This window comes from Andrographis paniculata, unplaced genomic scaffold (genome assembly GCF_009805555.1).
Source record: "Andrographis paniculata isolate CXL003 unplaced genomic scaffold, ASM980555v1 Contig56END, whole genome shotgun sequence".
In the NCBI taxonomy this organism is placed as follows: domain Eukaryota; kingdom Viridiplantae; phylum Streptophyta; class Magnoliopsida; order Lamiales; family Acanthaceae; genus Andrographis; species Andrographis paniculata.
Genome location: NW_026137591.1, coordinates 2296381 through 2323498, shown reverse-complemented (window position 1 = coordinate 2323498; position 27118 = coordinate 2296381). Strand labels below are relative to the sequence as shown.

The 27118-nt window shown below is 37.9% G+C and overlaps 3 protein-coding genes across 5 annotated transcripts in view; all 3 read left to right on the top strand.

Moving 5' to 3' along the window:
- LOC127256598 (uncharacterized) overlaps nucleotides 1-27118 on the top strand; it is a 95597-nt gene that overhangs the window by 3045 nt on the left and 65434 nt on the right. The gene's annotated exons all lie outside the window — the stretch shown is intronic.
- On the top strand, nucleotides 641-26186 carry LOC127256595 (beta-glucuronosyltransferase GlcAT14A). Its single transcript, XM_051282697.1, has 4 exons — nucleotides 641-1280; nucleotides 2871-2946; nucleotides 3422-3537; nucleotides 25524-26186. Exons 1-4 carry the CDS (start codon nucleotides 779-781, stop codon nucleotides 26036-26038), a joined length of 1209 nt encoding a protein of 402 aa, XP_051138654.1. The 5' UTR covers nucleotides 641-778; the 3' UTR covers nucleotides 26039-26186.
- LOC127256594 (uncharacterized) lies at nucleotides 7110-11883 on the top strand. Of its 3 annotated transcripts, none has more exons than XM_051282695.1 (2): nucleotides 7110-7732; nucleotides 7877-11883. In XM_051282695.1, exon 2 carries the CDS (start codon nucleotides 8803-8805, stop codon nucleotides 11866-11868), a length of 3066 nt encoding a protein of 1021 aa, XP_051138652.1. In that variant the 5' UTR covers nucleotides 7110-7732; nucleotides 7877-8802; the 3' UTR covers nucleotides 11869-11883. The 3 variants fall into 3 exon arrangements, with proteins under 3 accessions (XP_051138652.1, XP_051138651.1, XP_051138653.1); XM_051282694.1 differs by having other exon boundaries at nucleotides 7829-11883; XM_051282696.1 differs by having other exon boundaries at nucleotides 7110-7788; nucleotides 7965-11883.

Genomic DNA, 27118 nt, shown 5'->3' with positions numbered 1-27118 from the left:
ACCGGTTCAAACAGAATAGACAAGCAAATCGGCAGTCTCGCAAAGGTTAGGATCGGATCGTGATTACAGAATCCGGATTTCAGGTGGCGGATCGGGTTGTGCGCATCTGGAGGCACAAGTCACTGGCCCAAAAAACTCAACATACTTTAATCACATTTTAAATTTTATAATTTATAATTTTTTATCTTAATTAAATTATTTAGTTATCTTACTCTTAATTTATATTGATTTTTATTATATAATAATTATTTTTATTAATATATTTTTTAATTATTTAATAATTATATTTTACTAAAATTCTTATATATCGCTGATGCGGCCAAATTATCCCGGGCAGATAGAGTTTAATAAATAATACCGCACTTTTGACATCCTTCTTAAAGTGAATACAAAATTTTGTATGAAATTGTGTATTTTGTACTCATTTGAGACCCTCCGTTACACTATCGACAGCACAACCAAATTTGATAAGACCAACCACTAGAAAAAGCCATCTTACAAAACACACATACCAGATTCGTCCCCCGGTCCCGGACCACACCATTCTCTCCCCTCACCTCAATCCACCGTACACAACAGTCCAGGAACCAAAGTCCCGGTTCCTCCGAGCCCACCAACCAAAAAAAAAAAAAGTAAAAATAGCCTGTATCTAAGTGACACATCCCACACTTCCCTTCAAAGAAAGGAATTCCAAAATTTGCAAAATGCACCCTCAGATCTCATCCACAGTACTAATTAAATAAAACTCAGAATTATTTTCCAAAAAAAAAAAAACCATATGGCCGTGATCAAGCTTTTCTTGATCTCCTTCATCCTTACCTCCTTAATCATCTCCGCCGTCTACAACATTCCGACGAACCGGCGGCGCCACCCTATTCCGACGTATCGGCGGCGGACGTCCCTATTTATCCCCAACAACGCCCCGGGTCCGTACAACGCGACGTTCGCTTACCTGATCTCCGGCGCCGGCGGCGACACGATGAGGCTGAAGCGGCTGCTGCTGGCGGTGTACCATCCGGCGAACGTGTACCTGATCCACCTGGACGCGGCGGCGCCGGCGGCGGAGCAGCGGGAGATGGGGCGGTTCGTGGCGGGACAGGGCGTGTTTTCTGAGGTGGGGAACGTTTGGGTTGTCGGGAAACCGAACGTGGTGACGTACAGAGGGCCGACGATGGTGGCGGCGACGCTGCAGGCGATGGCGGCGCTGCTGCGGGCGGGGCGGCGGTGGGATTGGTTTATTAATCTCAGTGCTTCGGATTATCCGTTGATTACTCAAGATGGTATAGTCTGAATCTGATCCAGAGTGAGTCATGTTTTCTTTTCTTTTCTTTTTTTATTTTTTATTTTTTGTGAAAATACTTTTTAAAATAATTAGTACATTCAAAAATTAATTTTGATAATATTTATTTATAATATTTTATGAATACTATTTGTTCACTATTTTTATTTTTATTTATTTACATAATTTATCATTTTTTTTATAAAAAATAATTATTATTTTATCATAGTATTTTAAATTTATAATTAATAATTTTTTAACTTTTATTTAAATTAATTAATTATTTTAATTTAATTTATAATTATTTTATAATATAATAAGTAGTTTTATTAATATATAGTTTTAATTATTTATTAATTATATTTTTTTTAAATTTCGTGTATATAAGAGTAATTTCTTTACATTTCTGTTTTTTTTTTTTAATATCATATAAGATGTTTTTTTATTTTTTTATTCTCTATAAAAAAAATTAAATAAATAATTATAATGATATTTTTTATAATAATATACTCTAAATCTATTTTTTTTCCAAAAAATATTTATTATTTATTTATTTAAAATAATATTTGCATATTTTTTAATTTATATCTTTCAATGTTGAAATTTTATGTACAATTATTTGCATATTCAATCTTAATTTTTTTTTTTTTCATTTAATTAATACAATCATTTAATACTTTCTAAAATATTTTTATTTTATATTATAATCAATTAATATATCATTATATTTATTAAAATTTGTGTTTAATCTAGTACAAATTGCAATTTTTTTTAAAAAATGTTATGCAACAAGTTTAATAAATAAAAGAAGTATAGGGATAAATTTATTTTAGACAAATCAAAATAATAAAATAAATAAATTGATTTTGGAAGCGACGGAAGGTGTGTTATTTTTCAAAATTTTCAAAATTATAATACTTTTTTTTTAAAAAAAAAATATTATATAAATTGATCGAAATAATTTTTTTTTTTTTACATATATATTTTTTTATTATTATTTGTAAAAGTAATAGATTCGATAGATTAGTTTATACTTTATATATATATATATATATTCTTTTTTACCATACAATCCTTACAAAAATACATTAATCCAATCCAATAATTATGAGTGAATGATTCGAAATTGTTCATACATATATGTCGTATTTGAAGCAGAATATGCCTATCATAGAAAAATAATTTGTAGAAAATAAGTTTTTAATTCCATATTTTAAGCAAATAGAAAAGATCTATTCTTAAAATATACTCCCTCCGTCTCAGATACTATGTCCACGTTGCCGTTTCTGTCCGTTCCACATACCATATCACTTTTGTTTTTTGGAAAAATGATTACACACTTTAATCTCATTTTAAATTTTTAAATTTTATTTTTTTTAATTTTAATTAAACTAATTAGTTATCTTAATCTTAATTTATAATTATTTATATTATAAGATAATTATTTTCACTAATACATTCTTAATTATCTACTAATTACATTCCTCCTAAAATACTGTGTGTACAGTGTTTAGGGAGTATTTTTTTAATTAATAGTGTTAAAAATTTTAAATGCATACATAAATTGAATTTCTTTAAATTTTGATTGCAGATCTGATACATGCCTTCTCTGACGTGCCTAAAGATCTCAACTTTGTACAGCACACCAGTCGCCTCGGCTGGAAATTGTACGTAACAATTTTAATTTATTAAATGGTAAAATTGTTCTCAACTTCCTCATTATTTCAAAATTAAGCGTAAAATTTCTTAGTATTTTAATTATTGCATGACACATCTTATATTTTAAAAAATATTGTATAAAACCCTACCACCATGAAAATTTTTTTGTATGATGAGAAGATAATTTTATACCTGTATATCTTGCATGGTGCAATATTTTTTAAAGTATAACAGAGCGCCATCCAATTTTTTAAAGTAAAATGGAAATTTACGCTGAGTTTTAAAACTACATTGAGGTTTCCTGCAATATTTTTTAAAACATAAGAGATGTCATGCAATTTTTAAAGTAAAAATAATTTACGCTGAATTTTGAAATCATGAGCAATTTTGCCTTGTTAAATTTGACCTCAATTTTATATTAATTTAGTATTTTAAAAAATTCGAATATATAATAAAAAATAATAAAAATAAGTTGGGGTGCAGGAATAAAAGAGGGAAGCCAATAATAATAGACCCAGCTTTGTACAGTGCCAATAAATCAGAAATTTGGTGGGTAATTAAGCAGAGGGCTCTTCCTACTGCCTTCAAGCTTTATACAGGTATTTATTTATTTATTTATTTATTTATTTATATGATTCTCTTTTGCACTTTATATTTATTTATTTTATTTATCTAAAAATATTATTGTTTTTATGGGATTCCAAAAGAATAAGCATTACATGTGGGCTTCTGAAAACAATGCCCCACAACAAAATTAAAGCCTTAAAATCTTTAACTACCCTATATTTAGAGCTGTTACGCGAGCCGAGTCGTCGGCTCGGTTAAAGCTTGTTCGCGAACGTTAACGAGTCGAGCCGAATAATATAAACAGACTCGTTTGGTTAATGAACGAACCCGAGCTTTGTTTGCAAACGTTCGCAAACGTTCGTTTAAATAATATATTTATTATAAATATTATATACACATATAAAATTATAATTTATAAATAAATAAGTATTAATTTAAAATATATAAATAAAATAATTTTGAATTTTCTTTATAATTTATATATAAATTTTAAAAAATAAGACAAACGAGCTCGAACGAGCTTAATCGAGCCTAAACGAGCTGAATACGAATACAAGCTCAAACAACAAAAATTCTTAATGAGTCAAGCTCGAACACTACGAACGAGCTCGAAAGCTTAACGAACGAGCCCGAGCTTTGTTCGCGAACGTTAACGAATACTTAAAATTTGGCTCGACTCAGCTCGGCTCGGATCATTAACAGCTCTACCTACATTACTACATGCATATATATATATATATATAAGACAACATATTAGGTTTGTCTAGTGTGATTTGTCTATTAGGTCTAATTTGTATTGTATTAGGTTCAGCCGAGAATTTAAGCCAGCATATTAAATATAAATTTATAACACATATAAAAATAGAACTTCCCGCAAATATTTGACACAATATATATTGTATATTATAGTTTTATATGTAATTTATAGTATTTTTTTTATGATGCTGATAAATCTTCAATAAATAGTCTAAACAAATATATATATATATATAGATACACAAATTAGTTAGGTATAGTCGGTGCAAGTTGTCAATTGTAGCACTTGCAAGCAAAGGTTGGTAATGATTTATTTCATACCAACAAATCCTTTTTTATTATTTATATCCCAATATTTATTAATTATATGCATCACTTTCATATATATATACATATATATTCCATCTTTATTTCAATATTTTTATTTTAAATTATTTTTATAAATTATACTTTTTTTTCTCCCCTATCTCAATATATATATATATATATTTCTTGGTTTTCTTTTTTTTTTTTCATAAAAATTATACTATTTTTTTAGAAAAAATTATACTTTTTTAGTTTTTACTAAAAATGTATATATTACTATAAATACAAAAATTTAGGTTAAATACTATTAATAAAAAATTAAGTAATTATTGTATAATAAAAATAGTTTAATTAATGTTAAAAAAATATAAATTAAGAAATTTTAAATGTAACTAAAGTGTAAAATTATATTTTAAAAAATGAAGAAATAAATTATGTAGATAGAAAAAAAAAATAAACAGTTGAGGTGGACCTGAGAGAATATTATTTTTTTTACTTTATTTTATCTATTTTTTATTTTTGTTATTATAAAAGAGAAAAGTACATAATACACTAAAATTTTACTATTCATCCAAAAATTTTCACTCAGAAACATCAAATCAAACACCTATTTTTAATTTTTTATTATACTAAAAATCAATTTTACATTCGAAACATCACATCAACACTTATTTATATCACATTATACAACTATTTAAATTCAAAATTTTTACTATTCAAATTTTAAATTAAAATCCAAAACGTCCAAACAAACACACGATAAATTTGGTAGCCAAATAAATTATATATACTTTTAGACAACAAAGGGAATAGTATTTAAATTATTTTATTATTAATTATTGATAAATATGAAAATGTTATTAATATATATATATTTTGTTGGCTTTTTTAAATATTATTTAAAAAAATATATTATATTAAAAATACTGGGTATCAATCGAAAGAAAACACACAAGTATTTAAAGCAGTCTAACGCATTTCTATTTTCAAATTAAAATTAAAATTAAAATCGCACCGACACTAATACGCCTTTTAATTTATTAATGGAGGCCATGTGAATTTTATTGGACAAAGAGATTTTTTCTCGGTTTATTATTACAATTATTTTTTAAATTAATAATTTCAATATTTTTTTTAAAAAAAATAATTCTCTCTGCGTCCCAGATATCATGTCTACGTTGTTGTTTCTGTCCGTCCCACATAGCATGTCATTTTCCTTTTTTGGAAAATAATTACACACTATAATCAAACTTTAAATTTTTTAATTTTCACTAATAAATTCTTAATTATCTACTAATTAATCCCTCCTAAAATACCGTGTCTACTGTGTAGCAGACACGGTATCTGGAGACGGAGGGAGTATATAGTTAAAACTTCAAAGTTTATTTATTTTATTTTGACTATGTTGTTTTGGGTTAAACAGTGTATATGATATTTTGGGAGAGAATTAATATAGTATTATGTTTTTCATTCCTTAAAATTATATTACTAATTTTTTTAGTTGTCTATTAAATTTATATTTATTTCACTTTCAATAAATACTAATTAATCTTTTTACTACTATCTCCGTTCCACATTAGTGTCTTAATTACCGTAGACACGAGAATTTAAAATAAGTATAATTAGTAGATAATTAAAAATATAGTAGTGAAAATAATTAACCTATAATATAAATTATTATAGATTAAAATTAAGATAACTAATTAGTTTAATTAAAATTAAAAAAAATTAAATTAGAAAATTTAAAATAAGATTAAGGTAAATAATCATTTTTAAAAAAAGAAAAGTCAGTGAAACGGATAGAAACGACAACATGGACATGGTAAGTGGGATGGAGGGATTATTATTTTATTTATCGCATCATTTCTTTTACCAAATTTTAATAAAATTTTCATAACACATCTAATTTATTTTTTTTATATTTCACTTTAACATTAAAATACTATTACGGTATTATTTTTTAGTCTCTCTGTCTAAACAAACTTAAATAAGTTTGCCGGATAGAGAGAATATATTTTTATGTCTAAACAAACTTAAATAAGTTTGCCGGATAGAAAGAATATATTTTTATAAGAAACTATATATAAATCAATATTATTCATCCTCCATAGTTCTCAATAAAAAAAAAAAAATATATAATTTTCTTCAGAAAATATTACATCAACATGTTATTTAAACAAAAATTCAAATTGAAACTTCAAACTCAAATAAAAACATTTGTTTGATTTTAGTTTGAATTTTAATTTTCTACTTGAAATTTATGTTAAATAATATTTTGATTTGATATTTTTAAAATATAATATTATATTTTTATTTAAACCCATAAATTGATAATAAATAATAGTAACGTATTTTCATTTATATATATATATATATATGTTTCTTTAGCAATATTTTTTCAAATTTACCATTTGGAATCTGCATTTTCCGAAAAGAAAAATATTTTTTTCTCTCACAAAACATCCCATCAAATATTATTTTCATACTAAATTTAAACCAAATTTTTTTCCAAACTCATCAAAAAAAAAAAAACAGCAGAAAGTCTATTTTTTCTTAAAATTTATAACTAATATTTCAATAACACAAATTAGTAAAATAATACATTAATTCACTGTACGTATACTTAATTGGATTCGTATCCTGTGGTAGTTGCGTCTGCCTAAAGATATTGTATTATATGCAACTAAATACCAGTAATATTTTTATTTTATTGCACTTGGAACACTTCAATTTGTTGCAAGAAATATTAAATTAAAATTGTTTGATTAGATAACTAGATAAATATTTTATTATCATGTAATTTGATTGGACACAATAATTTTTTATTTTTCCTATAAAAAAATAAATAAAATCAATAACATATCATTGCTAACCGGTGACTATCACAAAAGTTTTAGCAATGCCGTGAATTTATTTTATTTTTATTTTTGTAAGTTACAACCAATATCGTTATATTATTACAAAAAATTATAGCATTCTCACAATATATCTCACTACAAAAAAAAAAAAAAAAAATAGTATATTTGTAACTGTTACGTACGGAATTTAGAATTAGGTTAAAAGCCCAAGGTAAAAAGAAGAATGGGCCTGGCAATAGAGTTGATTGAATTGGCTGAAGGACACCATGAGGAAATCAAGGAAAATAGGTTTACCTCAAGTCGGAAGGTCGGAAGGTCGGAAGGTCCTCAAGACGGAAAGACCTCAAGTCGGAAGGTCTTCAGGTCGGTAGGTCCTCAAGACGGAAAGACTTCAGGTCGGAAGGTCCTCAAGACGGAAAGACCTCAAGTCGGAAGGTCTTCAGGTCGGAAGGTCCTCAAGACGGAAAGACCTCAAGTCGGAAGGTCTTCAGGTCGGTAGGTCCTCAAGACGGAAAGACCTCAAGTCGGAAGGTTTTCAGGTCGGGAGGTCCTCAAGACGGAAAGACCTCAGGTCGGAAGGTCTTCAAGTCGGGGGGCTCTCAAGACGGGAAGTCCTCAGGACGGAAAGACCTCAGGACGGAAGGTCTTCAGGTCGGGAGGTCCTCAAGACGGAAAGTCATCAGGATGGGAAGTCTGCAGGTCGGGTAAACCGTAGATCGGATAGAAGGTGAAGTCGGGCAGACGCGGAGGTCTGTAAAGAGGAAGGTCGGGCAAGGAAGAGGTACGGACAGACGCGGAGGTCTTCGGTCAAAGACGGAGGGCGGCTGATGAGGTTGGCCCAAGTGAGGTCGGGCGAAGAAGCAGGTCGGGCGAAGGACGAAGTCGGGCCAAAAGGGCGGAAGGTCTGTAGTCGGCTCAAAGAGTGAAATATAGGGATAATTTTGGTCTGCTGAGGACGCGTGCCAGCAGGAGAAGGGTTGGAAGGCGGTTGAAATGGAGACGTTGTAACCGTTCGGGTGACGGTTTTCAGTACGGTTTCCCAGAGAATATTTAAAGGCTTGGATAATCATTTGGCAAGGCATCTTCAATCAACTTCAACAAAGCAAAGTCAGATTTGGGGATCACCACTTTAAATTTCAGTCTTTTATTTTCCAGTTTATTTTCTGTACCGTACAGTGTTTAGAGATTCCTAATCTCAGGCACTAATTAATCAAGTTTAAGGATATTTTCTATATCTTTGAATTTTACTTTATTTTTGTTGAAAAATTACATCAACAAATTGGCGACTCCACTGGGGAGCAAGACACAATTGCTCATTCCAATTCCAGCGATAATTTCATACGTCTTAGATCCGGCCGTATCATCGAAAGGGTCCATATGGCAGGTTCACAACCTCAATCATCATCGGCACCGGTGGGAGAATCCGTTCCACCACCTAATGTGCCAAATGCCGGGGAAATCCCACAACCACCAACAGATTGGTGGTCTTATGTTCAACAAATGCTGCGTGAGCAACAAACGAACATGTTGCGTGAGCAACAGAGCATGATGCAGAACATGATAGATCAAGCATTGTCAATGGTTAGTCTTCAACCCACTCAAACTCCACCAGGAGTATCACCGTCCAGACTACAGACAAATTTCGCAGGGCCATCATTCGTGGATAGTATATTTCCAAGTGCCACAAATCCCAACCGAATGGATAGGGGAAAGTCTCCTCTGACTTTTCCCAACACTGTTCCACTGGGACCAAGGGTTACCAATATGCAGACGAACAATACAAGGGAGGACAGGCCTGAAGGATATATACATGATCCTATTCATATTCCTGTGCAGGATCCGTTCCATGTTCCTGATCATCAACGCTTTCATGTAGATCCTGATGAGCTTGCACATATATTAAGGGATCAGTATGGATTAACTCCTCAGATGGCTAACCGCCCTGCATATCAGAGACCTTTCCCAGAAAGGATCATTAATGAACACCCTCTCCCAAGGAATTTTCGACCACCCGACTTTCATGCATTCTCAGGGGAGGACGGATCCTCCACCATAGAACATGTTGGTCGGTTTACAGCACAATTAGGAGAAGTTGGCAATAACCCTTTTTATAAGTTACAGCTGTTTGGTTTATCTCTTACTAGAACGGCGTTTTCGTGGTTTGTAAGTCTGCCTCCTGGACAAATTCAGACTTGGGAAGGACTGGAGATGGCATTTCACGCTAGATTCTTCAATCCTTTACCAGTTGTTTCTTTAACTGATCTTCTAGAATTGAGACAGTTTCCAGAAGAATCTGCTTCACAGTTTATAGAAAGGGTGCGATTGATGAAGGGACGATGTCCTACGGTAATCAGTGAGAAAGAGATGACCAATTTAGTGGTCCGGAATATGCATACTCGTTTAAGAAAGGCACTCACTGCCCTGGATGTTGAGGATTTGGCAAGTCTTGCATCCAAGGCAGGACGTCTAGAGTCTTTGTTCAGAGAGGAAGATCAGCATAACAGGCGTAATAGAGGCCAACATATGGCGAGTATGGGAACAGAAACATGTGACTTTGATTTTAATCAGTCAGAAGAGATGGCAGCCGAAATCCTTTCTGGAAAACCGTATGTATGCCCTAAATTGAAGCCAGTACCAGGATCTGAAGGAAAGGAGCAACCGACCTTTGATAGTTCGAAAGCTGATGAAATCTTTGATATCCTACTGACTGATGGGCAGATCCGTATTCCAAAGGGGCAAAGACTTGCCACTAAAGAAGAAATCAAAGGGAGACCATATTGTAAGTGGCATAATTCTTTCACACACACTACAAGTCAGTGTACTCATTTTAGGAAGGAAATTCAAAAGGCCATCAAGACAGGTCGGCTCAAATACATCACTCTAGGTGTAGACCAGCAACCGTTTCCGAATGTAACAACGGCAATGGTTGACATCCAACCAAGTTCGGAAACAAGGAAAAGTTCGGCCAATGATGGACAAAAAGGGGAACGAACTCAGCCAAGCCCCGGAACAAAGAAAGGAAATCAGCCAAACAGTAGGCGACCGGAAGAACGACTCAAAGTTTGTGAGAAACCAGTCGCTGAAAAATGGGACCACCCAGATGGTTCTTTTAATGTGGAGGTGAAAGAAAAGGTTTTGGTACGAGATCACCCGACCAGAAAAACAGGGTCGGTCGGGAGCAATTGGGCTCGAAATAAAAAGCCTTTACCAGTTGATTTAGATCCTCGGTTCCCAGGTATGAATCGTACACAGATTCGCAATGCCAAACGCAGGTATGCTGCAAAGTATGGGAAACGAGTTCCTTTAGCAAAACGACTAACCGACGAACAAAAAGCAGCCGACCACTTGGCAGGAGATCAGTCTATTAGAGTCTTTACAGAACAAACGACTAACGAGCAAGGAGCATCCACTCAATCTCCAAAAGGTCGGTCCAGTCGGGTCTGTTCAGGAAAGCAACCGAACGACGGATTAGGCGCTTACGACTATGCCAAAGGAAGTTCGTCGGGATTGGGGAAAGGTAAAGGGATGGCAGATGAAATAATTAAAGGTTTTAGATGCCAACATTGTGAACGAATCAACATCAATCCATCTCTTGAAGAATTCCGTATTGAATCTTTGACGGTTCAATCTCAATCTCGGGATAAGACAAAGGAAGAAGTAGTAACTACAGAGGAAAGTTCAAGATCTGTTAAATCTCGTCTGGGACCACGAATCCCTTGTCGAATGACAGAGATTAATCAGATGAGTGATGAACCGATGTGGGCGAGTCTGGTAGATGAAACTATGGACGAACCTTTATGGGCATTCTTGGCAGATGGTGAATTAGAGGAGACAGAGGGGGCAAAGACCTCAGATTCCGATCCTCAGTCGGAAACACCTTCGATTGTGTTTCCTCCTATTCCAGAGGGTGCGATCTCTCATTTGAAACCTCTGTATGTTAATGCTCACATTTGTGGGAAACCAATCACAAAGGTTTTCGTGGATAATGGAGCAGTCTTTAATGTTATGCCATTGAAGACTCTCAAGAAGCTAGGGAAAGGAATTCATGATCTGTCTCCTGTGGAATTCGAAATGACAAGTTTTACAGGGCAGCCGACTAAGCCTGAAGGCATGATGGTTGCCACGATCGAGGTCGGGCCAAAGAAGATCTCCACTGTTTTCTTCATTGTGGACGCAGATACTACATACTCTCTCTTGCTGGGAAGAGACTGGATTCATGCCTCTCAATGTGTGCCATCAACCTTGCACCAACAATTAATGTTCTGGGAAGGAAATCAGGTCTTCAAAATGGAAGCGAATGACAACCCATTCGATGTATCAGAACAAGTTGAAGAGTCAGTGTTTTATTCCAGTCCTTTGGCTCCGATGTCTCAATTGTATATGGCCAGGGAATACCCAAACAAGGGTTATAAAGTCACTGGCCAGAACTCGATGTTCTATTAAAAGAACACCTTTATTGTATGGCTCATGATAAAGCCACACCCATTCCCATATAATTTGTTTGTAATGGAAGATACAAGCTTAGAAGTATGTAGTTCTCTTATTAATAAGTTCTATTTAAAGCAGTTATTACATAAAGCAGAAAATAGTAAAGAAATTCTGGATGTTCACCTCCAAGAAGATGAACAATTTCGTTGGCCCGACTTATTAGAAAAAACAGAACCAACAGCTTCATCACAAGACCCATTATTGGAGTTTAATTTAGGAACCGAATTGGTTCCAAAAGTGATCAGGTTAAGTGGTTATTTGTCTAAAGAGCAACAAACAATGATGCTCGAAGTTATTAGAAACAACATTGATTGTTTAGCATGGGATTATTCAGAGATGCCTGGTTTGACAAGAAGTCTAATAGAGCATCGATTGCCTATCAAAGAAGGTTGTAAACCTTACAAACAACCTCCAAGGCGAATGAGCCCGGATCTGATGCCTCAAATCAAGGAAGAAATCCAAAAACTTCTCAAAGTGGGTTTCATTCAACCTTGCCGTTATGCGGAGTGGCTGGCTAATATTGTGCCAGTGGTCAAGAAAAATGGTAAGATTAGGATATGCATCGATTTCAGGGATTTGAATCTAGCTACCCCTAAGGATGAATATGTGATGCCTATGGCCGACATGTTGATAGATGCAGCAGCAGGGCATAAAATCCTTAGTCTGATGGATGGTTATGCAGGCTATAACCAAATATTTCTGGCAGAAGAAGACATTCCTAAGACAGCATTCAGATGCCCAGGGGCTTTAGGTATTTATGAATGGACAGTCATGCCATTCGGGTTAAAGAATGCAGGGGCAACTTACCAAAGAGCCATGAATTCAATCTTTCATGATTTAATTGGCAGATCTATGGAAGTTTATATTGATGATGTTATTGTTAAATCTGCTAGTTTTGACGAACATTTAAGAAATCTTGAAGAGGCATTCGAAAGAATGAAGAAATACAAGTTGAAGATGAATCCAACCAAATGTGCTTTTGGAATATCAGCCGGGAGTTTTTTAGGATTTTTAGTTCATGAGAGAGGAATTGAAATTGATGCCAATAAGGCTAAAGCCATTCTTGATAGTCGGCCACCCAAGACGGTTAAAGAAATCCAAAGTCTGTTGGGTAAGGTGAATTATTTGAGGCGTTTCATTTCTAATGCTGCTGGCAAGGTCAGACCCATTACTAAATTGTTGAAAGCTGGGAAAAATGCTTTTGAATGGGGTCCCGATCAACAGACGGCTTTAGATGCTATCAAGCAGGCATTGGTTCACCCTCCAGTCTTGATGCCTCCTAAACAAGGTCGGCCACTCAAACTTTATTTGGCAAATACATATGAAGTGGTTAGCTGTTTATTGGCACAGGATGGTGATGACGGGAAGGAAAGGGCAATTTACTATCTCAGTAAAACCCTTACAGGACCAGAACTGAATTACACTATGCCAGAAAAAATGTGTTATTCATTGGTCTTCGCTTGCACTAAACTCGAGCATTATTTGCTGCCCAGAAGAGTTGAGGTCATATCAAAGGTGGATCTTATCAAATTGATTTTACAGAGACCTACTACGAAGGGCAGACTCATGAAGTGGGCCATCAAATTGGCTCCTTTTGATCTTCAACATTCCCCTTTGAGGGCAGTCAAGGGACAAGCAGTAGCCGACTTCTTAGCAGAATTTTCGCAAGTCGGGTATTCTCATAGTGATAGCGGCCGACCACTTGGTTGTTCATCATATCTGAATACCCTACAGGTCGGATGTGTACCTTATATAAGTACCAGAACATGGTTGATGTTTTTTGATGGTTCTACCTCTGGAAACAAATCAGGGGCAGGGGTCTTTTTGCAAGGACCTGATGGTCAGAAGATCAACTTACAACTACGATTGGAAGCCATGACCCATAATTCGGCAGAATATGAAGCTTTAATTTTGGGTTTGGAGGCTTTAATTGCCAGGAAGGTCCAGTCTGTAATCATAAGGGGGGATTCTCAATTAGTAGTCAACCAGGTAAACAATCAATATGTTTGCAATTACCCTCATCTGCGCAGATACAGGGACATTGTGGGTCGGTTACTGACAAAAATCTCAGAAGTAATAATTGAGTTCATTCCGAGGAAAGAAAACCAACGTGCTGATGAATTGGCTCAAAGGGCATGTAAAGGAATTCTGGAGGATATGTGGTCGGAGGTCAAGTCGGGCATAGAAGGAAAGACAGACCCGATATGCGAAGTTACGGTCGGGCAGGAGATAGTCGCACAGGAGCCCGACTGCGAAGTTACGGTCGGGCAGGAGATAGTCGCACAGGAGCCCGACTGCGAAGTTATGGTCGAGCAGGAGACTGTCGGACAGGAGCCCGATTGCGTAGTTGATATCAGGCAGGAGTCCGACGGCGAAACAGTGCCCGATTGGAGAACAGAGCTTATCATGTATTTACAGAATCCAGGTGCGAGTGTTTCGATTGCGACACGATTGAAAGCTTTACGTTTTCAATTGATAAATGGAATTTTGTATAAAAGATCATTTGAAGGTTTACTTTTGAAATGTTTGGGGTCTAAAGAAGCTCTAGAGGTAATGACAGAAGTACATGGTGGGATATGTGGAGCTCATCGGGCAGGCCTGAATATGAGATGGGCCATTCATCGTTTGGGTTTTTTCTAGCCAAAGATTTTTCAAGATTGCATACAATTTGCCAAAGGCTGCCAGGAATGTCAGAAACATGGAAACTTAAACCATTTGCCAGTAACCGAATTGCAATTCTTGGCAAAACCATGGCCTTTTAAATCATGGGCTATGGATATTATTGGTAAGATACATCCTGCTTCATCGAAACATCATTGTTTCATATTGGTCGCGACTGACTACTTTACCAAATGGGTGGAAGTAGTTGCTTTGAAAAATGTGGATCAGAAAGAAGTGATAGACTTCGTTTTGAACCAAATTATTTACAGATATGGTATTCCTCAGTCTATAACAACCGACCAAGGCCTGGTTTTCACAGGGGAAAAGTTCTCTAGTTTCTTTGCAGAATTCGGTGTTCGATTACATCATTCTTCACCTTATTATCCCCAAGCCAATGGACAAGCGGAAGCAGCAAATAAGATTATTATTGGGATTATAAAGAAGATGGTTGAAGGGAACCCAAGAAAGTGGCATTTGTTATTGTCTCAGGCTTTATGGGCACATAGGAATACCAGAAATACGGCCACAGGGTTCTCACCTTACCAACTCACGTTTGGCCAAGATGCTGTTTTACCAGCCGAAATCCGAGTATCATCTGGCTGAACAGAATTTACTGATGGTGGTCTTACAGAAGAATACCAACAACTTATGTTGCAACAGTTAGAAGATTTGGATGTTAACCGACTCCATGCAATAGGGCGAAGTGTGAAACAGAGTGAAGTCAGAGCAAGGAGTTATGGAAAGAAAGTTCTTCACAGGACATTCCAAAAAGGAGACCTAGTCTGGAAGACCATTCTTCCTACATATAAGAAAACTGACCAATTGGGAAAATGGTCACCGAATTGGGAAGGACCATACATTGTTCAAAAAGATATTGGGAATGGTGCTTTCATTATTGTAAATCATGAAGGTAGAAGAGTACATGATTGTATTAATGCTAAATATCTGAAGAGGTATTATCCTGCCTTTTCAGATAACAAAACTGCCTGAAGCAAAATATTATTCTCAGAACCCATTTGTGGGGTTCGAACCTATTTAAAGGTTCAGTTCGGTTAGTCATCATGTATTTGTGAGAAATTTTCTGCCTCTGAATCAGACTTTTCATCCCAGTGAGTGGATATTAGCTCTGGTTCTTCTTCAATAAGATCTTCCAAATCTGGTCGGTACCTTTCCCATTGGCTTTGCATGTCGTCTAGATCTTGATGGGTACGTGCTTGCATGTCCGTTAGGGCTTGATGTTCACGGTCAACGATGGTACGCAGTCTTGAAAAGACTTTTCGTTGATTGGAAAATATATTATCCCAACCAAGATCTGGAAGTATGGTTGCTGCGTGATTTTCAATCATTTCCATGTGATGATGGAGGTCAGGAATGCGACCAACGATGTCACGAAGAGGTTCATACCCCTCAATGATTTTTTCCATTAGGCGGATGACGCGATGAATGTTTCTTCTTCCTCGTTGGGAGAATCGGAATTTGAAGTCTAGTTGCTTGAGTATATGTAGCAAGTCTTCTGCATGGCCTCCAATAGGGTGATTACCCACAAAGAAGGGTTGAAGAACACCTTCCCAGTTGCTTGATGGAACATGAGGTCGATCATTCGCCATGTTTGTTAACACTTCAAGTGTTTTTGATTTTCAAAATATGCCTTGGAATGTGTTTCTTAAAATGTGAGAAACAATGTTCTTTTAAAGAAGGAGTTTGTTTCGATTCCTACAAAGTTGGAAATTGAAAGGTGATCCTTGTCTTGAGAGAAGAAAGAAAAAATGGATTACTAAGTCAAATGTTGTTACAAAGGGGGAAATATTACAACAGTGCCCCTAGGGCAGTTTTTATATGTGTCCATTTGATTTCATCCCTGGATAGCCTTCTGGTATTGGCAGCCGTCTGATATCTTATGATGAATTGGGATCGGGCTTGGGTTTTCAGCTCTTGATCCAATTCAGCTTCATTCTTGGTATACCTCTCAAGCAGACACTGCTCATTGGTAACTTGCTTATCCAGGGTAGACTGTTCTTTCCTTAGTTCCCGCAATTCTGCCTCCTTTTTCTGAATGGCTTCATCAACTTGAGCCTTCGTGCTAAGGAGACCGCCCAGCCTTCCAGTAGTCTGCTGAAGGGATTCTCGGGTCTTGGCCAAAGAATTTTCCAGTGTTGTTTGATCGAAGTCGGGCTGGGGGGTTTCGGCTGACAGGAGTCCAATGACTAGTACTTCAGTCTTGAGCTCTGTAAGTCTTTCCATCAGCCGATGTAGAATGGGGACGGCTGGAGATTCCGTCGGAGTGTAGAAGAGAAGGCCACCAACCGTCTGAATGAGTTTGTCCAGTAAGTCGGATCTCAATTCTGACAGGGGATGGTTAATGGCCTCAGTGAATATAGTTCGGGCCTCCGCCGGAACCGGAACAGTCGATAGGACAGCTAAGTCCGAAGGCCCCTGCAAGTCCTACAATGTCAATAAGTATTCCAAGAGAGGTGCAAATTTATTCTTATAAGATATATGTCACCTCTGGGCGGACTGCTGTCAGTGAGGGGGGCAGCAATGAGGTCGGTTGAGTAGGGCAGACAGCTGGTATAACAGCAGCCGACTCGTCGGCTGCTGCGAATGGTCGCTGAGGTGCCGACCTGGGTCCCTATGGAAAGTGGTATATAAAACAGTTAGTGTTTTCTGAAAGAAACATTGTGGTATGAATTGGTTTAATCTTACCAAATTCACAGAAGTCTCTGATTCGGACGAAGACATTTCTTCCATTTCTGGAGGTTGGGCTGCCGCAGGTGGTTCTTCTGCCTGCCACTCAATGGCTAGATGGAGCGCCGCTGCAGGTTGGGCGGCTGCAGGTTGGGCGGCTGCATCTAGAGCCACTGCAGCCGGGATCTCTGGGACACCTTCGATTTCGGGATCAGCAACATCAAGGATGTTGTTTTGAGGGTCAGCTTCGGCGAGGGCAGTTGGTCCTTCCTTCGAAATGGATGAGTCTGATGCCATGTATGGCGGTTGACCCATCTGGGAAGTTGTCCCCTCACTGTCCGAAGAGACCCCTGCTGCTGATTCGATGGGTGAAGGTGTCTGTGAAATCATGGCAATGTTGTTGTTAAATATATCAAAGTTGGTCATTAGAATCCTAAGTATTGCTGATGAGAGAACTTACTGGTTCTATAGGCACTGCTGGTAGAGATTGCCTCCTGGCCGGGTGCCTGACCCGACCACTCCTCGGTACGGGAGGAAGAGTTTGCCTCCTCGTCGGGTCCTCCGCCCGACTGCTCATTGGCAAATTGGTCTGGACTAAAGGTCCGGTTGAATGGTCGGCTGGGAGTGGCGTCGGTTGTGTGGTCGGTGTCACCAAGGTCGGTTCTGGTGAATGAAATGAGTAAAATCAAAGTTACGATATAGTGAATTGGTTCACGGTGTTAAGAAAAATTACCAATTCGGGGTCGGGTCCTTGCTGACGTCCTAGTAGTTCCAAGGTCCGCTTGCGCTTGCTGGTCGGCCCCAGAGGTCGGGGGTGTTTGCAGCTGGGAAGCTTTCCTTTTTCGTATTGGAACACTAGATCCGGTCCCCGGGGCGGCTGTTTGTGGCTGGGTGCTAGTGTGTCTAGCCGCCCCTAGAACCAATCCTTGGGGGGGAAGGAGTATGTTCAGCAACCGACCCTCATCAGGGGAAATCAGGGGCCATACAACCGACCACCATTCATTGAATGTTTCTACAGTCTCAGGGTTGGAGCGAAAAGGAATATAAGAATTGGAAATTATATACGTGGTGAGCTGGGCGATATAAGAAGGGATTGAATTCGGTAGGACTCGTCGGTATATTGGTCGCGACTGACTACTTTACCAAATGGGTGGAAGCAGTTGCTTTGAAAAATGTGGATCAGAAAGAAGTGATAGACTTCGTTTTGAACCAAATTATTTACAGATATGGTATTCCTCAGTCTATAACAACCGACCAAGGCCTGGTTTTCACAGGGGAAAAGTTCTCTAGTTTCTTTGCAGAATTCGGTGTTCGATTACATCATTCTTCACCTTATTATCCCCAAGCCAATGGACAAGCGGAAGCAGCAAATAAGATTATTATTGGGATTATAAAGAAGATGGTTGAAGGGAATCCAAGAAAGTGGCATTTGTTATTGTCTCAGGCTTTATGGGCACATAGGAATACCAGAAATACGGCCACAGGGTTCTCACCTTACCAACTCACGTTTGGCCAAGATGCTGTTTTACCAGCCGAAATCCGAGTATCATCTGGCCGAACAGAATTTACTGATGGTGGTCTTACAGAAGAATACCAACAACTTATGTTGCAACAGTTAGAAGATTTGGATGTTAACCGACTCCATGCAATAGGGCGAAGTGTGAAACAGAGTGAAGTCAGAGCAAGGAGTTATGGAAAGAAAGTTCTTCACAGGACATTCCAAAAAGGAGACCTAGTCTGGAAGACCATTCTTCCTACATATAAGAAAACTGACCAATTGGGAAAATGGTCACCGAATTGGGAAGGACCATACATTGTTCAAAAAGATATTGGGAATGGTGCTTTCATTATTGTAAATCATGAAGGTAGAAGAGTACATGATTGTATTAATGCTAAATATCTGAAGAGGTATTATCCTGCCTTTTCAGATAACAAAACTGCCTGAAGCAAAATATTATTCTCAGAACCCATTTGTGGGGTTCGAACCTATTTAAAGGTTCAGTTCGGTTAGTCATCATGTATTTGTGAGAAATTTTCTGCCTCTGAATCAGACTTTTCATCCCAGTGAGTGGATATTAGCTCTGGTTCTTCTTCAATAAGATCTTCCAAATCTGGTCGGTACCTTTCCCATTGGCTTTGCATGTCGTCTAGATCTTGATGGGTACGTGCTTGCATGTCCGTTAGGGCTTGATGTTCACGGTCAACGATGGTGCGCAGTCTTGAAAAGACTTTTCGTTGATTGGAAAATATATTATCCCAACCAAGATCTGGAAGTATGGTTGCTGCGTGATTTTCGATCATTTCCATGTGATGATGGAGGTCAGGAATGCGACCAACGATGTCACGAAGAGGTTCATACCCCTCAATGATTTTTTCCATTAGGCGGATGACGCGATGAATGTTTCTTCTTCCTCGTTGGGAGAATCGGAATTTGAAGTCTAGTTGCTTGAGTATATGTAGCAAGTCTTCTGCATGGCCTCCAATAGGGTGATTACCCACAAAGAAGGGTTGAAGAACACCTTCCCAGTTGCTTGATGGAACATGAGGTCGATCATTCGCCATGTTTGTTAACACTTCAAGTGTTTTTGATTTTCAAAATATGCCTTGGAATGTGTTTCTTAAAATGTGAGAAACAATGTTCTTTTAAAGAAGGAGTTTGTTTCGATTCCTACAAAGTTGGAAATTGAAAGGTGATCCTTGTCTTGAGAGAAGAAAGAAAAAATGGATTACTAAGTCAAATGTTGTTACAAAGGGGGAAATATTACAACAGTGCCCCTAGGGCAGTTTTTATATGTGTCCATTTGATTTCATCCCTGGATAGCCTTCTGGTATTGGCAGCCGTCTGATATCTTATGATGAATTGGGATCGGGCTTGGGTTTTCAGCTCTTGATCCAATTCAGCTTCATTCTTGGTATACCTCTCAAGCAGACACTGCTCATTGGTAATTTGCTTATCCAGGGTAGACTGTTCTTTCCTTAGTTCCCGCAATTCTGCCTCCTTTTTCTGAATGGCTTCATCAACTTGAGCCTTCGTGCTAAGGAGACCGCCCAGCCTTCCAGTAGTCTGCTGAAGGGATTCTCGGGTCTTGGCCAAAGAATTTTCCAGTGTTGTTTGATCGAAGTCGGGCTGGGGGGTTTCGGCTGACAGGAGTCCAATGACTAGTACTTCAGTCTTGAGCTCTGTAAGTCTTTCCATCAGCCGATGTAGAATGGGGACGGCTGGCGATTCCGTCGGAGTGTAGAAGAGAAGGCCACCAACCGTCTGAATGAGTTTGTCCAGTAAGTCGGATCTCAATTCTGACAGGGGATGGTTAATGGCCTCAGTGAATATAGTTCGGGCCTCCGCCGGAACCGGAACAGTCGATAGGACAGCTAAGTCCGAAGGCCCCTGCAAGTCCTACAATGTCAATAAGTATTCCAAGAGAGGTGCAAATTTATTCTTATAAGATATATGTCACCTCTGGGCGGACTGCTGTCAGTGAGGGGGGCAGCAATGAGGTCGGTTGAGTAGGGCAGACAGCTGGTATAACAGCAGCCGACTCGTCGGCTGCTGCGAATGGTCGCTGAGGTGCCGACCTGGGTCCCTATGGAAAGTGGTATATAAAACAGTTAGTGTTTTCTAAAAGAAACATTGTGGTATGAATTGGTTTAATCTTACCAAATTCACAGAAGTCTCTGATTCGGACGAAGACATTTCTTCCATTTCTGGAGGTTGGGCTGCCGCAGGTGGTTCTTCTGCCTGCCACTCAATGGCTAGATGGAGCGCCGCTGCAGGTTGGGCGGCTGCAGGTTGGGCGGCTGCATCTAGAGCCACTGCAGCCGGGATCTCTGGGACACCTTCGATTTCGGGATCAGCAACATCAAGGATGTTGTTTTGAGGGTCAGCTTCGGCGAGGGCAGTTGGTCCTTCCTTCGAAATGGATGAGTCTGATGCCATGTATGGCGGTTGACCCATCTGGGAAGTTGTCCCCTCACTGTCCGAAGAGACCCCTGCTGCTGATTCGATGGGTGAAGGTGTCTGTGAAATCATGGCAATGTTGTTGTTAAATATATCAAAGTTGGTCATTAGAATCCTAAGTATTGCTGATGAGAGAACTTACTGGTTCTATAGGCACTGCTGGTAGAGATTGCCTCCTGGCCGGGTGCCTGACCCGACCACTCCTCGGTACGGGAGGAAGAGTTTGCCTCCTCGTCGGGTCCTCCGCCCGACTGCTCATTGGCAAATTGGTCTGGACTAAAGGTCCGGTTGAATGGTCGGCTGGGAGTGGCGTCGGTTGTGTGGTCGGTGTCACCAAGGTCGGTTCTGGTGAATGAAATGAGTAAAATCAAAGTTACGATATAGTGAATTGGTTCACGGTGTTAAGAAAAATTACCAATTCGGGGTCGGGTCCTTGCTGACGTCCTAGTAGTTCCAAGGTCCGCTTGCGCTTGCTGGTCGGCCCCAGAGGTCGGGGGTGTTTGCAGCTGGGAAGCTTTCCTTTTTCGTATTGGAACACTAGATCCGGTCCCCGGGGCGGCTGTTTGTGGCTGGGTGCTAGTGTGTCTAGCCGCCCCTAGAACCAATCCTTGGGGGGGGAAGGAGTATGTTCAACAACCGACCCTCATCAGGGGAAATCAGGGGCCATACAACCGACCACCATTCATTGAATGTTTCTACAGTCTCAGGGTTGGAGCGAAAAGGAATATAAGAATTGGAAATTATATACGTGGTGAACTGGGCGATATAAGAAGGGATTGAATTCGGTAGGACTCGTCGGTCAGGGCTTTGAAAAATTATATGCGGACACGCGACGGGTCCAGGGATACCTTGGCAGTTTAATTGAGGTTCATAATTAAAAGTGTAAAAGGTTTTCTGCCCCTTTTTATCAAGTTTTTTGCTACTAAAAAGAGACCTGGGTTTGAGGGCAACGTCCCAGGCAAAAGAATAGGTGGGATGAGGACAAGGCTCAGGAGTCGGAAGAGGATTTGGTGCTGGAAAAGGCCAAAAATGGTCGGGAGCATAACCCGCATATTTTTTATACATAGAAAATCGAGAGTTATTGCGGGTATCTGTTAAAATTGCGGTTATTATTGGATCGGAAGATTGGAGTTTATTGCGTCCTGAGCAGAGTCGGTTGAGGGCTAATCCCAAATGTTTTTCAGATGTTGGCATAGTGGGCGGAGATCCTAAGTTAAAAGCGTTGGGGAAGTAAAGACGGAACCAAAGTTCTAAAAACCAAAAAGGACCCGACGCGGCAGTGTCTAATTTTCTATTATCGTTATCTGTTAAACGAAGGCTAACCCTGGTGAGTCCTTCAAACAGATTGGCTAAAAACAGGGTGCCAAGGGAGAAGAACCGACCTGACGCGATATGAATGGCCAGGTCAAAATGCGAAGAAAGAACACATTTGGAAGGGGAAACAATTACGTACCTACAAAGCCAAAAAAGGATAAAGGCAGTATGCTCCCGGTCGGTCACAGGGGTCCCTGGAGCCCCTTGCTGGTCGGTTGCGAACTTTGTCCAACCCCATTCCTTCACACCTTGTAAAGGCCATCCTGGATGGTCTTCTGATGGCTCCTGCCCATCTAGGGCTCCCATTACAGGGTCTTCACCCACGACTGGGAGATGCGCGATCATTGCCACATCCATAAGAGTTGGACCAAAGGGGCCCGATGGTGAGAGGAAAGTCCCATTTTCCGCATTCCAGAAGGCAGACATGGCCAAGAGCACCTTCTCATGCAGGTTGATAGGCATGGTGGACAGTAGTATTGCTTGGTCGATTTTTTGAGATCGCCATTGGGTCTGGAAGTGTTCTGCTACCCGTCGATACCAAGCGCGGTAAGGATCTTTTGGGTCTGTGAGATGGGTTTTGATGCTGTCTCGAGTGCGAACTGCTTGGTAGTTAGGGTTGTTGATGGCTAAGGAATTTCGGGATTCCAAAACTTCCCTCATCCGATTTGCGTCTTCAGGAGTAGTGCAATATGGGCGGATCGTCGGAGTTAGTACTTTCGAGGCTGAAAATGGGCCATCTGGGAGAGTTCCGTCGAAAGGAAGAGCAGGAAGGTATTGATTCGCCATAGTTAGAGTGTTTTGGGATTGTGATTCACAAAAGCTTGTATTGCGGAGAAGGAAGTTAATCAGGAGTGTTGCAGTAACTGGTGCAGTTGCTAAGAGAATTTTTCGAGAAGGTAGTGATTTATGAACTTCCAAACATTGATTGTTAAATGGCGTTTGAAAGTCCCTTGGCGGCGGGCAAGTTGTTACGTACGGAATTTAGAATTAGGTTAAAAGCCCAAGGTAAAAAGAAGAATGGGCCTGGCAATAGAGTTGATTGAATTGGCTGAAGGACACCATGAGGAAATCAAGGAAAATAGGTTTACCTCAAGTCGGAAGGTCCTCAAGACGGAAAGACCTCAAGTCGGAAGGTCTTCAGGTCGGTAGGTCCTCAAGACGGAAAGACTTCAGGTCGGAAGGTCCTCAAGACGGAAAGACCTCAAGTCGGAAGGTCTTCAGGTCGGAAGGTCCTCAAGACGGAAAGACCTCAAGTCGGAAGGTCTTCAGGTCGGTAGGTCCTCAAGACGGAAAGACCTCAAGTCGAAAGGTTTTCAGGTCGGGAGGTCCTCAAGACGGAAAGACCTCAGGTCGGAAGGTCTTCAAGTCGGGGGGCTCTCAAGACGGGAAGTCCTCAGGACGGAAAGACCTCAGGACGGAAGGTCTTCAGGTCGGGAGGTCCTCAAGACGGAAAGTCATCAGGATGGGAAGTCTGCAGGTCGGGTAAACCGTAGATCGGATAGAAGGTGAAGTCGGGCAGACGCGGAGGTCTGTAAAGAGGAAGGTCGGGCAAGGAAGAGGTACGGACAGACGCGGAGGTCTTCGGTCAAAGACGGAGGGCGGCTGATGAGGTTGGCCCAAGTGAGGTCGGGCGAAGAAGCAGGTCGGGCGAAGGACGAAGTCGGGCCAAAAGGGCGGAAGGTCTGTAGTCGGCTCAAAGAGTGAAATATAGGGATAATTTTGGTCTGCTGAGGACGCGTGCCAGCAGGAGAAGGGTTGGAAGGCGGTTGAAATGGAGACGTTGTAACCGTTCGGGTGACGGTTTTCAGTACGGTTTCCCAGAGAATATTTAAAGGCTTGGATAATCATTTGGCAAGGCATCTTCAATCAACTTCAACAAAGCAAAGTCAGATTTGGGGATCACCACTTTAAATTTCAGTCTTTTATTTTCCAGTTTATTTTCTGTACCGTACAGTGTTTAGAGATTCCTAATCTCAGGCACTAATTAATCAAGTTTAAGGATATTTTCTATATCTTTGAATTTTACTTTATTTTTGTTGAAAAATTACATCAACAGTAACGGAATTTCGTTCCTAAAGTTTACGTAGTTAACGTAATTTTATCCCCAATTCCGTCACTAATAGCATTAGTAATGGAAAAATTGAATTTAGAAACGAAAAAACGTTCGTTACAAAATTGATATTTTCTTGTAGTGTCTATTACTCAAAAAACTCAACCACACTAGAGAAGACCAACCATCCTTTACTTTTACTTATAACATAATTTAAATATGTGATAAATTTACACAATAATTAGATTATTTTTATTTTTATTTTTTTTTTCTAGTAGTGATAGAAAATATTTTAATCTATCTCAATTTCGTATCCACGTTACGGTTTCTATATATTTCACATCCCATGACACTATTAGATACTTTAATCACATTTAAATTTTCTAATTTCTAATTTTTAATTTTAACTAAACTAATTAATTATACTATTTTAATTTATAATTATTTATCTCATAATATAATTATTTTTATTGATAAATTTTTAATTATTTGCTAATCACATCGTTCTTAACTGTATTTACTTCTTCACTACCGTCAATATAAATATTTTGTTTAAGTGACCATGTAATCTAACTTAATCATAAACAAAATACTACATTTGTCCGGCTCGAAGTGTCTCATTTACTTTTTGCCTATTAATCTTTAAATATTAATTATTATATAAAGATATAATACAAATTAAAAGAAAATGATAAAAATACTTTTATTAGTTACTTATAATATTATTATAATGATATTTGTGCAAAAAAATTATACAAATATAAAGATATTTTTAATGTTAAGTACAATGACGCAAAAAGTAAATGAGATCCTTAGAGCCGGACGAAGGGAATATTAATTTTTCAATAATTTCAATCTTCTTCTTCTTCTTGTAAATTTTATTTTATATGAATTAATCTAAATGAAAACATATGATCATGCTAATATAAACAACAATTCCAGGTTCAGCATGGACAATCCTATCAAGATCCTTCGCGGAGTTCGTCATCATGGGATGGGACAACCTCCCCCGAACCCTTCTCCTCTACTACACCAACTTTGTCTCGTCGCCGGAGGGATACTTCCAAACGATTCTCTGCAACTCCGACCATTGGAAGAACACCACAATTAATCACGATCTCCACTACATATCGTGGGATGTTCCTCCAAAGCAACACCCTCGATCGCTCGGCCTCAAAGATTACCGGAAAATGGTCCTTAGTAATAGACCCTTTGCGAGAAAATTCAAGAAAAATGACCCCGTGCTTAATAGGATCGATCGCGAGCTTCTGAAGAGAGGAAGCAGGCAATTTTCATGGGGTGGGTGGTGTTCGAAGGATGATGGTGGTAATAAGTGTAGTGAATTGTATGGTGAGAATTATGGAGTGTTGAGGGTTGGGGGTGGGTCGAGGAGATTGAGGATTTTGTTGAGGAAGTTGGTTCGTACTCGAAATTTTGGCAAGAGACAATGTAAATGACTTTTTTAGGGTTTTGAGTTTGTGTACAAGGAAAATGAGAAAAAAAAAAAAAAAACATATATATATACTGATGAATTTCTACACATTTTCTTTCTATTGGAAAAAATGTCCAAGAAATTAAATTTCATTGAAAATAATCGGCATTGGTTGTTTGAGTGTGTTTTCTTGTATTTTTGGAAGATTTTTTATTATTATTTTTTTTTTATACTTGGATTATTTTATGTTTAAATGAAAATTAATAAGATAGTGCATTTGATATTTTTGAATGATATGTATATAGAGAATGGTTAGTAGTTATGCAATTTGCCTAAATTTTGTCTTTTTGTGTTTTTATTTAGAATTGGATAAAATTGTTCCGTTCATTCAACATGGAAATATGTTTTTTTGATCATTTGAGGTCATTTACGGTATTAAAATAACTTATTTTTATTTTACGGCATTATCTTTAATTTTTATTTTTTTTCTACAAATTTTCTTATTTTGAATTTATTTTTTTTTGAACGTTAGGATTTATGAACCTATAAATATATAATTGTCTATCTTCATATTCAATTTTCATTTTATTAACAAAATGATATTCAACGTTCGAAAAATTATTTTTGTTTAGCCATGTCAATTCATACAATCAACATATATTGGTTAACGTGTTGAGTAAGGTTAATCAATACATCCCGTGGTGAAACCAAAACCACATAAAGGAGAAATTAATTTTTCAAAATTTTAAAATAATACATTTTATATATTCGTGTTTTGAAAATATAGCAATTCAAAGAATAAAATTATCTGAATATAATAAATTTATGTTCTTATATATAAAAACACGATTACGGTGTTGACTAGGGCTCATTCAACACATTGTAATAATATAATATGATTGCTGTTGAAATACAATATATAATATTATTCTAACATTTTAATACTCACCTTTAAATTTATTGATAAATAACAAATTATAGAAGCACTATATATTCCGTATATTTACTTTAGTATTGTTTGAAATCGACAAATAATACTATAAAAGAAAATTTGTACTTTATAGAAAATTATTAAAATTGTCTCACTTCTAAGGTTTTTTTGTTT

Coding starts and splice junctions, on each gene's coding strand:
- LOC127256595 (XM_051282697.1), top strand. CDS start 779: ATGGCCGTGATCAAGCTTTTCTTGATCTCCTTCATCCTTACCTCCTTA. Junction 2,947..3,421: donor AGTCGCCTCGGCTGGAAATT/GTACGTAACAAT, acceptor GTTGGGGTGCAG/GAATAAAAGAGGGAAGCCAA. Junction 3,538..25,523: donor TGCCTTCAAGCTTTATACAG/GTATTTATTTAT, acceptor CAACAATTCCAG/GTTCAGCATGGACAATCCTA.
- LOC127256594 (XM_051282695.1), top strand. CDS start 8,803: ATGGCAGGTTCACAACCTCAATCATCATCGGCACCGGTGGGAGAATCC.